At 41.2% G+C, this 12,563-nt stretch overlaps 1 protein-coding gene across 1 annotated transcript; it reads left to right on the plus strand.

Annotated features, from left to right (window-relative positions):
- Positions 1 to 6,282: 6,282 nt before the first annotated feature.
- rnf41 (ring finger protein 41) lies at positions 6,283 to 11,747 on the plus strand. Its single transcript, XM_070969372.1, has 7 exons — positions 6,283 to 6,583; positions 7,444 to 7,549; positions 7,643 to 7,758; positions 7,855 to 8,126; positions 8,390 to 8,525; positions 9,974 to 10,077; positions 10,181 to 11,747. The coding sequence occupies exons 3-7, from the start codon at positions 7,669 to 7,671 to the stop codon at positions 10,533 to 10,535; spliced, it is 957 nt and encodes a 318-aa protein (XP_070825473.1). The 5' UTR covers positions 6,283 to 6,583; positions 7,444 to 7,549; positions 7,643 to 7,668; the 3' UTR covers positions 10,536 to 11,747.
- Positions 11,748 to 12,563: the final 816 nt, after the last annotated feature.

Below are 12,563 nucleotides of genomic sequence, written 5' to 3' on the forward strand. Positions count from 1 at the left end.
CATTTGTATTTCCCAGAAGCCTTACAATGGGAAAAAGAAATTACACTGAACGTACACGACTACAGTAGAGAGGCTCATATTTCCTCTGAGCATGATTATTTCAACCCTCTGTGATCTGCGTTCTATGAAAATAAGCCTGAAAAGCTCCTTCTGTATTAGTCTGGACTTCTCCATGCATTTCCAGCGACTGAGCGCTCCCCTTGGGCGGCAGAATAAATTGCACATTACCGATGCGATTTAGGGCACATGAAACATTGAACGGACGGGATCAGTAGTACGAAAGCACAAATCCAAAGAAGGCATCTCGGGGCTCAGTTGGCTCCCCCGACACCGAGGAGCGAAGGAGCCCATCGACCAAATTTAGGCAAAGACGAGAGAAAACAAAACCATCCGACGTCCTCTGAGGGCAGAAAACATGAGGTTTGATTGTCAGTAACACATTAACTGTAGAAAGACCGTTGTCTGGAATTTCAGAGCTTCTTCTGATTGTTCTTCTCCGCTCTTTGGCATTCATCGACGATCAGTAACTTCACGTACAAACCAAGTTGTGAGACGAAGCGGTACCTGCGTTCAAGATCAAGTTTAGGCAAACTGTTTGTTGTGACTGTGTTGCAAATTGATTGTAGAGATTTGTGTTATTTTAGGGTAGACTGACTACAAGTAGGGTTGCAGTAGTAGCTGTGTGCAGTGTTAATAACGGTGTGATCATACTATAGAAGTGACGTAACATTTGTTGTCTTACCACGACATTGAGGCATGAATCATCTTCTCTCAAGCTGACCTCGTTTGAAATAGACAAAAGATAAAAGTGCAATAACCTTTTGTTTATCATTGCTTCCTCAGTTGAAAAAAAAATGTTATTTAATATGCCCTTTTTTTTTTTGTTAACACCAAAAGTCACTCGTCTGTAGCAAATGAAGGATTTGAAGCGGTCCTCTTGTTTGTGTTCAGAGAGGTGGCATTTGATAGTGGAGTGTTTGATATTCCATTCTTAAAACTGTGATCAATGTCCAACTTTAACCGCTGCCTGCTCAGAGAAAGGACTGTGCACAAGCTGACTGATACATTTGAGTAGGTGCATTTTTTTCCCCCTCCTCTCCTCCTCCTCCTCCTCCTCCTCCTCCTCCTCCTTCTTCTTCTTCTTCTTCTTATGGATGGACTTTGATGGTATTGTAGTTTGGACTTCTGGTTTATAGCCGGTAGACATGTTCATTTGCATGTGTAGATGTGTATATGCATCCTCTTCCTCCTTGAATGAAATGTTTTCTCCCAAATATTTAGACCTGCTGTCAGTGATGTATGCGGATAAAAGGAAATATGAAATGCCTTATATTTGTTTTCAATGTTAAGCATTAAGGGTTCTTACGTGTCCCTCCCTTTTCAGCGTGTAGCCTAAAGCTTGTACAGTTAAGAAACTCATGAGATTTATATCTACTGTATAGCCTATGTGTTTTCAGAATTTGTTACTTGGAGGTCCTGTGATTGTGGTTTTAGAGAAACATTCCCCTTGAAAGTGCCGTTTGTTTTCACCAGCAGAGGATGTGTCTTCGGGGGAGGGGGGGAGGGGGTGTATTTACACGAAGGAAAACAAATGTTTCAAACACTTTCCAGTGTTTACTGGTGAACCTGTTGAACTGAATGACACAAAGTTATTTGTGCAGGTGAAATAAGGCAGCAGTCTTGCGAAGGAGCACCTTATCGACTCGCTCCTCCTGTGAGCCCACGATGGAAGTAGTCTCACAGCAAGCTAGATTACTCTAAAGCAGAGCCATATCAGAGAATTTGCCCATTAGGAGGCCCCTTGAATGTGCTATTAGGAATAGCCTACTGTAGGAAAGGATGTATACTGCATGTTCTGTGACATTTTTAGTAGTGGTCGTCCCTTTCATGATGTTATTTTTAGTCCGCTTCACTGTAGATGTTGCCACCTCATTGCAACTCACAAGCTATTAAACAATCCTCTCACAACTGGACTTAAAGCAGGCGTCGATCTGCTGCTGAGGCAGCCTTAATTCATTGCAAATTAAAAAAAAAAAAAAAGATGGATAATAGGATGCCTGTTTTACTTTGAGTGGCTTATCTGGGGAAGTACAAAGGAGCCCTTATCATGAGGGGAGGGACTCTGAATCAGGGCATGTGATGAGTTACAATCAAATAGTTTCACAGTGCACCTTCACTAAAAAACAAAAATGATTTAAAAAAAAAAAAAAAGTTGGCTCGTCCGCCCAACATTCCAAAGTTGATTTCATTTTCCGCAGTCCTGTCCCGCTGATTGAGGAAATCTTTTTTTGCTTTGCTGGTGAATGAAGCGGGCATGTGTGTTAATGACAGGGTTCCCTATTTAGCCTAACGCTGATTACCTCATTTACAAATCTGCAAATATACTATTCTACTGTGTGTAAAGGAGTCAGTGCCATCACCAGCAGCGCGGTCTCGAGACCTGTGATGACAACAGGACCAATGAAGTTATTCTGTTGAAATTAGCCAATTTAGAATATGACCAGTCTGGAAATATAGGGTTAAGACACTATTCAGATTTTTTCTAAGGCACAGTGGACCTCTAAGATTTCTTCAGTTAGTAGATCACCGCAGCTGCTACACCAGTCTGCATCTGGAGCTATCAGGAAAGCAGCAGATACAATTTAGAGATTTTTTTTAAATTTTTTTTTTTGTATGTGGGGTGTTTTTAATTTGGTGGTCAAGTCGATATTGCACATGACTTTTCAAAATAAAGGTGAAAATCTTAGCGATTCAGTTTTTATGCACAGCTCCTTAAATGCTAACTGGAATAGCAACTGTTGGCACTAGCGTGGTTCAAGAAGTCGAGCGGGAGCCTGGTGTATCTCACTATTATTTAAGTGAACGATCATGTTAGCATCACTTTGCTGTTTTTCAGTAGCATTTCTCCTACCTCCTTGTTTTGCAGCCTTGAGTATTGTTTGTCTCTCCACCTGTTCTGACTTAAAAAAAAAAAAAAAAACGAAGAAAAAACAAACAAAAAAAGTCTATTCACAGTACGGGAATACAGATTTATCATAAGCAATGGTAGTTATACATAAAAAGTGTGCTTGGTTGTGCTGTATGTGTATATGTCTATTTGACGTTGAAAAAAATATTTATGAGAAGCATTTATACGACAAAATACCACTGGAATGTGAAGCCAGACAATGTTATGATGCAGATTATGATGATAGTCTATCCCCTTTAACATTCAGTGGCGAATGGTCAGAGGATTCATCTTCTTGAAAATAAATACCCGCGCGTTGGCTTTTTTTTTTTTTTAACACCATCCATTTCTTCGGTTTCCTCTCGTGCGTATACTTCCCTGTCTAGCCCTATAGTATGCATTACTTCAACGTTTACAGCTTCATTCTGGGTCAGCCATCAATTGCCCTGCAGTTGTCACGATACCACAGGTTGTCACAAGGAAGATAGTGAGGTGGATTTGTAATTCTGTACGAGGGCGAGTTTGAGCCCCTCGAGCCGTATGCCTTCGAATCCATCTGTCCGCTCCGAACCAAATTCTGCTAGATAGGCATCCGTCTCCACACTGCCCTGACATTTTACATTCAGTTTGACTACAAGGGGTACAGGACAAGGTGAAAGGTTTGAGGTTTTCTGACCAGGGCCCCCACCCATCCACCCCCCCCCCACCCCACCCAAGCCTAATCCAGGACAGGACCAGCCCCACTCCCCGTCACCCACCCACTGTCTCACCTAAACCTCAAGCCATTCATTTTTCTGTTTTGTTTATTCGACAATGCAATCCTGAAAGCACTTTGCCTTGTTATTCCTTTGTGTGAACATGTGAATGATAATTTGTTACAAAAATGTTAAATATGTAAAAGATCATTCACTGTTTTGGAAAAACCTGCATCTGTCTTTCTGACGTTAAAAGAAAAAAAAAAACAATTTAGTGACATTAAACCTGAATCTATTTTATAAAATGTTTGCTGCAGCCAATTGGTCTTGTCATTCAGTATTGTGGCTTAGGGTTGTTTGTGTTCAATAAAGTGCTATTGCTAAATATTCCCTGAGTCTGGGCTTATTTCTTGGTAATATTTCAGTTCACAGTTGTCTCATGAAAATGTTTTATCCTGAATTGGTCAGTTGATTTCACTGGGATATGTGAAGCTGCAGAAGAGCGTCTACATTTTAATCTAAAGTTTGAATTGAACCTGGGCAGGCGGATGTGGCTCAGGAGGAAGAGCGGTCGTCCACCTATGAGGAGGTTGGAGGTTCGATCCTTGGCCTCGGCAGTCTGCCTGCCGAAGTATCCTTGGGCAAGATATTGAACCCCAAAACCACCCTCGATGCTGTGCCATTGGTGTGTGAACTCGTATGTACAAGGCTTTGGATAAAAATGTCTACCAAATGACTAATTGTAATCTTCGTTTCAGTGTGAGAATGTCAACAGAAACAGGTTCTTGTTTTAATGTCTGAGTTGTTTATCTTGGCTCAGTGAAGCACAGAATAGTCGATTTGATTTACCAACATGAAGTGCTCTTTGCAGCACTGTTAAACCTCATTAAACAGTGCTGCAGGTTGTGTTTCAGACAACAACATGCTTTAATCAGTATTTACTATCAACACAAAACTGTTTGAACTTGAAGTCCACACCTTTGTTTCCAGTTGCAGACAAACGCATGTTGCATTAAACAATACACAGGGATGAAAATAAAATACTGAAATATACTCATAGATAGTGCTGGGAGGTATGACCAAAAATGTATATCACAGTATTTTTCAAAATTATAACGGTTTCACAGTATTTATTTATTTTCATCTGGAAGATGGTATCTCCGCCTAAAAAAAAAAAAAACATTACTTACAGTGTAAACCACCTTTAAATCATGGGACAGTAGCCAAATTCATCTAGGAATTAGTAAAGTAATATCTGGTGAGTAACTGTGCAAAAATCCATGCTAAAAAAAAAAAAGAACCTGAGCAGTTTTACAGATGTTTTAACACCGGTATGTCCAGGCGCTCATTTGGGCGCGTCTCGTCCAAGCATAGGGAGAACCACCTCTGTTGAAAACTCTTTTTCAGCCTTTTTCTGCTTTCTATTGCTCTTATCTCTCATAAAAGTACGAAATGCAAATAAAACAGTAAAGTAACACCTCGGACTAGTCAGCAGAGCCCTCTGTGAGCGCTCTGCCCATTCATGTAAATGAGACGGCGCGGTGAAACTAAGTGCGCACTTAAACCGGTCAATAGCTCACAACCAATTGTTCAATTTTGATGATCGACACCTCTATCAACCAGTCAGAGTCAAGAGATTCGAGGGGCAGCACCCAAATTCACCACAGTAACACCAATGACGATCCAGAAGGAAGTAACACCAGAGATAGTATGAAAAGCACTCCCCCCACTCTAGAAACCCCCTCCTCTCTATGTAAACAACCAGGCCTTCGTGATTGATCTCATACTAACGCAGAACCATAGGAGGAGACATTAGCAGCGTTTATTCGAGCTGGACCATAGCCTTTGACGACAAAACAGCCAAGGTAAGACATACTTTATGATTTAGTGAAGCTACTCTTTGGCTGCTAGCTCGCCCAGTTTCCGTCGCACGTCGAGGGGGCAGACATCTTCGTGATCAGCTTGTGTGGTTTGCGTGAAGTGGTGAACTGAGCAGACGCTCTGAAGTGGACATACGCTATTTTCTTCTTTGTGTTACATGCGCATATAATTTATTGCTGTGTGAATTATGTTTCGTTTGGGTAGCAATCCTTGGTACGTATTTAGCTGAGTCTCTCCCCGTCACACTGGCATGCTACAAATTAGGATTGGTGCTTCCTAGCGTGAGCATTGTCCGTCTGAACTGCCTGCATCTCGCTGGCCCCTGTTCAAGTGGCGCTTGATACCAGGGATCCAATGTGTTGATCATCTGCCTGAAACTTCTTTTTCACCCGCACAACAGCAAGAGGACTTAAATAAGGAAGAAATATAAATATTGCAGTAACCAGTTGAACAGTAACTGTGCCAGCATTACTACTGCCCTGGGCTGAATTGTACTTTCAATCACATGGTTTGTTGAAATGTGATGACACTGGTTTTGGTGGTGTGGGAACATGCAGTCACACAGTTAATGAAGGATGACTCAGATTTCAATATGCCCCTCCTTCTGTTGAGCCATATTTTCACACACTACATGCAGTGTGTTGTCTGCATGCTGGCTGCCGTTCATTTCCTTCCTGTGTACCTTCTGCCCCATACAGAGCATTGGAACAAGGCATGGGTGAGAGAGAGGCATCTCTAATGTGTTGGAATGAAAAGAATAAAGCAAAAGCACACCTTCACAAATTGAGAAGTATATATAAATTAATTCAAAATTTCATCCCGATACCAACAGGTCATCATGGATTTACGATAGATAGATAGATAGATAGATAGATAGATAGATAGATAGATAGATAGATAGATAGATAGATAGACGTCATGACGTCAACGCCCGCCTGCGTATCGACGACACAGAAGTGTAGGATGTAGCACAGGACGTGGCTAGCGAGCTACTAGTTACAGTAGGACGTCCGAAAATATCAAAATATCGTGATTAGGATCTGTTTTACTACGTGTCCAAGTAAGTATATAAGTCAGTTATAATGTTTTCTTCTAATGTGGCTGATTGTAAACGGCTATTTGTTGGTGTGGTTTGCCCAGACTGAGGTCTGTCTGGTTAGCTCGATAGCTAATATCAGAGGAAGTCAACGGTAACGCTGCCGTAGGTGCTATCAGTGCTATCTAGTTAGCAAGTGCTAGCCACATTTGATTCATGACGTGCAGCTTATAGTGATATCTGAACTTAAGCACTGTGTTATTTATTCAGGATGACTCAACTTAAGCTCATTATGAACCCAGAGGCGTTGCGATTTAGTGTGACGTTAACAGTGAAATGGCATCCAACACGTAGCTAACGTTAGCAGGGAACTGTAGCTTGTTTCCAAGGCATGCTGAGTGCGATGGGAGGAAAAGGATCTGTAAATCGCCTCCAGACCGGTAAATGCTGCTTTCACTGAAATTAGGTCAACCACCAGTCAGCTGGGACAACAGGATGCTTTCCTCAGATGTTGGAGCTCGGCTGGTGCAGTTTCACGCGGCGAGGATAATGTTACGTTACGGATCAAGGACGCCGCTTTTGGGCTCTAGGTTGCGAATGATAGGGCTGTGTGTTCAAATTTATTGAGTCATTGTGCGTTTACATTGATTGAACATCGAGACAAAATGTGTATATTAGATGACAGTCGTCCACTCGTTTTTACCTTTACAGAGGCACCCCAGTAAAGCGTCTAGCTTGTGTCTGATGATGATCAGGAACCTTAAATCACTGATTTCTCAGCCATTTAAATATGTCTGTAGATGCGATGTACAGATGTTGTATTTATCCTGTGGGGTTACATAGCAATGTTTTTAACCATTGTAAAAAAACATCATTTTTTGCAGGGGTTGTCTGTGTCTCTTCCACCAGACAGATTATTTCTGCCAGATATGACGTGTCAGCACTACATCAAGAGCTGAATGGAAGCATTTGAGGCCTTTTGTGAGTGAGGTATGCTTAAAGTATGTGTGAAATATGTACAGTTGTATATTGATGCAGTTAAGTTGTCTGAAAACCTAATTTTCCGGGTTGTGTGTTGCTCAGGAGGTTGTGGATCCCAGTAATGTACCATGGGGTACGACGTTACGAGGTTCCAAGGGGAGGTGGATGAAGACCTGCTGTGCCCTATATGTAGTGGAGTGCTCGAAGAACCAGTGCAGGCAAGTCCCCGTCTGAACGATTACTCACCCTTGATTTGATCAACGTGTTTCGAATTTTTCATTTTTTGTGACTCCTTGTGGTCGTTTACATTTCAGGCTCCACACTGTGAGCATGCCTTCTGCAATGCATGTATAACACAGTGGTTTGCCCAGCAGCAGATCTGTCCAGTTGACCGCACAGTAGTGACGCTAGCTCACCTCCGGCCTGTGCCCCGCATCATGCGCAACATGCTGTCCAAGCTTCAGATCAGCTGTGACAATGCTGGATTCGGCTGTACAGCCACACTGCGGCTGGACCAGCTGCAGTCACACCTTAAGGACTGTGAGCACAACCCCAAAAGGCCTGTCAACTGTGAGGAGGGATGTGGGTGAGTGAAGACCATTTGGCAGAAAATGCACGCTGCTTTAAATGATGGGTGCATTGGTTATAGATTTCTCATCACTCTTTAGAACCAGAGCCTAGGTTCTCAAGAAGAACACAACAGTAGCTCAACCAAAGTGAATAATAATCACTATTAAATATTTGAGCTGTATAATTCATGTATGATTTGCAAAAATGTATGACTCATCCTGTGTATGGTATTAAATCCTCTATTGCCTCTCCTGTTATTTACCTCTCCCACTCTCGCAGGCTTGAGATGCCCAAAGATGAGTTGCCCAACCATAATTGCATCAAACACTTGCGGAGCGTCGTCCAGCAGCAACAGACGAAGATTTCAGAGCTGGAGAAAACTGTGGCAGAACATAAACACCAGTTGGGAGAACAAGTAAGAACATTTACCTTCTCATCCAACTGGTAGCTGCAAAATACTTTGTGGATATCGTCCTGAATAATTTTTTTTTATAAATACATGTGTAACATGTTTAGAAATGTTAGAATGTTCTGTTTGTGTTTTGAAATCGTTCTTTCTGTGAGAAACATACGTAGGAATACATACATAGGAAAACCCGTCGGATGTCGCGCTGGCACTTTTCCAGGAAACCGTGAAAATAGGTCAAAATTTACAACATCTTTTCTATCATTCCTGAAAATATCTCCTATTTCGCTTGTTTAATATGTTAAAAATGTTATTTAAATTCTACATAGCCTACGTCTACATAGCCTACGAAGACGGTTTATCTATCATAGTTGGGGTGACCAGATGTCCCGCTTTGTGCAGGACAGTCACGTATTTCCATTACTTTTCATACGTCCTACAAAATTCTGCTTCAAAAAATCCTTCTGATCAGCTGATATCAAGTGATCATAACACTTAATACAAACCAGATATAGAAATAATGAAAACAGATTTGAAAAGGGCTTGAAATAAGCTTCCAGGTGATATTAATATCTCCAAAAGGTAAAATTTCAACAACATGCCATCAAATATTTTGAAGAGTAGGTGTGTTGGACAGAATCTTTTTGTAATGTGACTAAAAAATATTAGGACAGTTGCAAGTTGTACAGTTAAATTGGCAGTGTTGGACGTAAAACTGGACATAAAGGAGAATAAAAGTCCCTGACATTCAAGCCCTTTCCAAATGAGTTCATACTGACTAAGCCTATCACTGCCAGGTAAATTTCTCTGTATTTCGCAGTATCCTGGAGTTTTTCTGGTCTGGTGTCTGTGGCAGCTTTCCCATGCTCACACACCAATAGTGATGCCTTTAATGTCAGCCAGGAATGATCGGTTTGCTTTAGCTTTGGGGTTCGCAGTAACAACTGCGAATGAGTGACCAGGAGTATGGCGGAGAATGTGGCATGTAGGCACGTCAACAGTGCTTGTGTAATTGCTCTCACTTCCAGAAGAGGGAGACGGTCCAGCACGTCATTTTTAAAACAATTTTTTAGCACCTTATTTCAACACAGTCAGGTATTTAAAGTCTAATGCTATGTTTGTTGTTGTGTTTCAGACATGAGATAAGAGATTCAGATATGCTAGTTTCATCCAAGAAGAATATTTGCACATAACTGTCATGTAACCTATAAGGCACTGCTATTACAATATATATTCTTAATAGCAAGACTTGAATCTGACAAAGCTGGAACAATTGCGAATCAGTATTTGTCAAAAAAGCATTAAAGTGAGGAAAGGGCAGAATTCTGGATCCAAAGACACTGATAGAACTATCTTCTGTCCTGATGTGTGATGCAGCATTTCAGGACCACAGGATGATGTTAGAAATTCCTGATTTTGTGAAATCAGTCTCTGAAGATGATGCTTTTAATTTCCAGAAACGGGACATTCAGCTGCTAAAAGCCTACATGAGGGCAATCCGCAGCGCTAACCCGAACCTGCAAAACCTTGAGGAGAGCATCGAGTACAATGAGATCTTGGAGTAAGTGAAGTTTGATCTTCTCTCCTTCTAATATCAATTCTGTCAGGGAGCTCCAGCTCAGTCCCTAATTTTCTTGTGGTTAATACTTTTCTCTTCTCTTCAGGTGGGTGAACTCCATGCAGCCTGCCAGAGTGACACGCTGGGGTGGCATGATCTCCACTCCTGACGCCGTGCTCCAGGCCGTCATCAAGCGCTCCCTCATCGACAGCGGCTGCCCCCTGTCGATTGTAAACGACCTGATCGAGAATGCCCACGAGCGTAACTGGCCGCAGGGACTGGCCACGCTTGAGACACGGCAGATGAACAGGCGCTACTATGAGAACTATGTTGCCAAGCGTATCCCTGGCAAGCAGGCGGTGGTGGTGATGGCCTGCGAGAATCAGCATATGGGGGAGGATATGATCCTGGAGCCCGGCCTGGTCATGATCTTTGCGCACGGAGTGGAGGAGATCTTATAACTGTACAGCTAGTTGAACTGATCCAGAGACAAGTGGGGATGTTTTGCGTGGAGGTTTGCTGTGACCAGTAGGTTTTTCCTTACTGGAGTGAAACCTTCTAAATCAATCTGGCTTATTTAAAATAAAATCTTATAAGAGGCTCACTCCTACGCTTGATACCTATGCCTTAAAGTAAGGACAAATGTATTATGAACCTGTCGAATAGAAACTTAATCTGACTGATATCTAAGATAAAAGGTGAGATGTGATGTTTACAAGGTTTATATTTGGTGCATTATATGATCTGATTGTTCTGCTCCATGTCCTAATATAGTAATAAGCTTGAGCCCCAGTTTAATGTCCTCAGTTGTATAAATGCTTGTAAATACAAATACTATATTGAATTAGAAATGTCATTCTCTTATTCCTCTCACTGTAATTAGATTGTGATTTTTTTTTTTTGTTCATCTCAGTTGTTTTGTCAGCCTGTGTTACTGTGCAGGGACGTTGATTTGGAAGATTTTTCACGTGCTTGCTTTTATGTTTAGTTTCCTGTGAATATTTCACAAGACGTTGTGCTTCTCAGTTTAGATTGTCTAAACCTTCTGTGCCATTTGTTTAATTTATTGTGTTGCCTTTGACACAAACATGCTTGAAGATGTTACCATTTGATGTATGGAAATCTGCCTTTTTCGGTGCATTTGAAGTTTATTGCAGGAAGAAAATTGAGTTTGTGTTTTCTTTGTTGCCTCAGTTGTATATAGAGTCTGAATGTTGGGCCCAGTTTAGATGTTAAATTTGAAGTTTAACATTTGGGATTTATCTATGTATAATGAGTTTTATTTGACAAATCATGAGTCACTTCATATGTTCATTGATCCTCATGTCTTTTTCTGGTGATTGAAATATAGGCATTGATGTTTTCATTCTTCACAAACATATGTTCACTAACGTGTCACTAAAAAAACCATAGCTTTGAGATTGTAAAAATATTTGTAAAGTCACAGTTATGGCTTTTAAGAGGTAAAATGTTTCACCATTAGTCACTTGCTGGTGTAGTAAGACAAACAAGACTTCAGATGTCCACTATAAAAGCCCACACAAGTGCAGTAAACGGCTGAGTTTGGACTGTGCCCTTATTTTTTTCCCTGTTAATGTTTTTATTTGTTTTGTGTCTGCTATGTACCGTGCTGTACAGATGAGAAAGTAATAAAAAATGTCAAACTTCATCCCAAAAGAATGTATTTGCTCATTATGTTAGCAAGATTTTATATTTAGCGTTTTAATTAGGAAAAATGCAGTTCCTTATTTTACCACAGCATGTCATCAGAGATCTGCAGGGAGGTACATTACTCGAGGGCACATCGGCTTAATGCATTTGGCAAAAACTTCAATCTGGAGAAAATGAGTGCTGCTTTTATGAAATGGGGCCAGTGAGCAGGAAATGTCGGATGTGAAATGCCGTTGATCCAGGTTAAGAAAGTGAAGAGGAAAGTCTAACCACAAAACTCAGGGGGAGGAAGGTCTGGCTGCTCTGACCTGACTCACTCTCCTTTTCTCTGTCTAACCCAGACACCCACATGCTTTCCATGTCTGTTATCCTCTCTTGCCAGCCTCGTACTCATTGTAGAGCCTAATCCCTCACCATTGTGGTCACTGGAATGTGAAATCATGTGCTCTACCAAATACTGTGGCTCTGTTATTGTCCACACACATTATTATGTGATGTCGTTGGTTGTTACTCAGTGTTCAGCTGTCCCCATACGAAGCGACACATCATGTTTAACTGAGAGTATGTTTAAGAATATGCCCTTAAAATATCCTTATAAGCAACATATTCTTGGAAAATGTGCAGCACAATAATGTACGCCGTGGTGGAAAATGTATTCTGATCCTTTACTTAAGTAAAAGTAGCACAAAAACAGCTACTTTAGGCTTTTCTGCAGCGGTGGCAGAAGTATTCAGATCTAAAAGTAACAATACACACAAGTAACAGTCCTGAATTAAAAGTGTTTCCTTCATCATATGTTCTGTATGTAAAATATAAGT

Source organism: Chaetodon trifascialis, chromosome 8 (genome assembly GCF_039877785.1).
Source record: "Chaetodon trifascialis isolate fChaTrf1 chromosome 8, fChaTrf1.hap1, whole genome shotgun sequence".
Lineage (NCBI taxonomy): Eukaryota > Metazoa > Chordata > Actinopteri > Chaetodontiformes > Chaetodontidae > Chaetodon > Chaetodon trifascialis.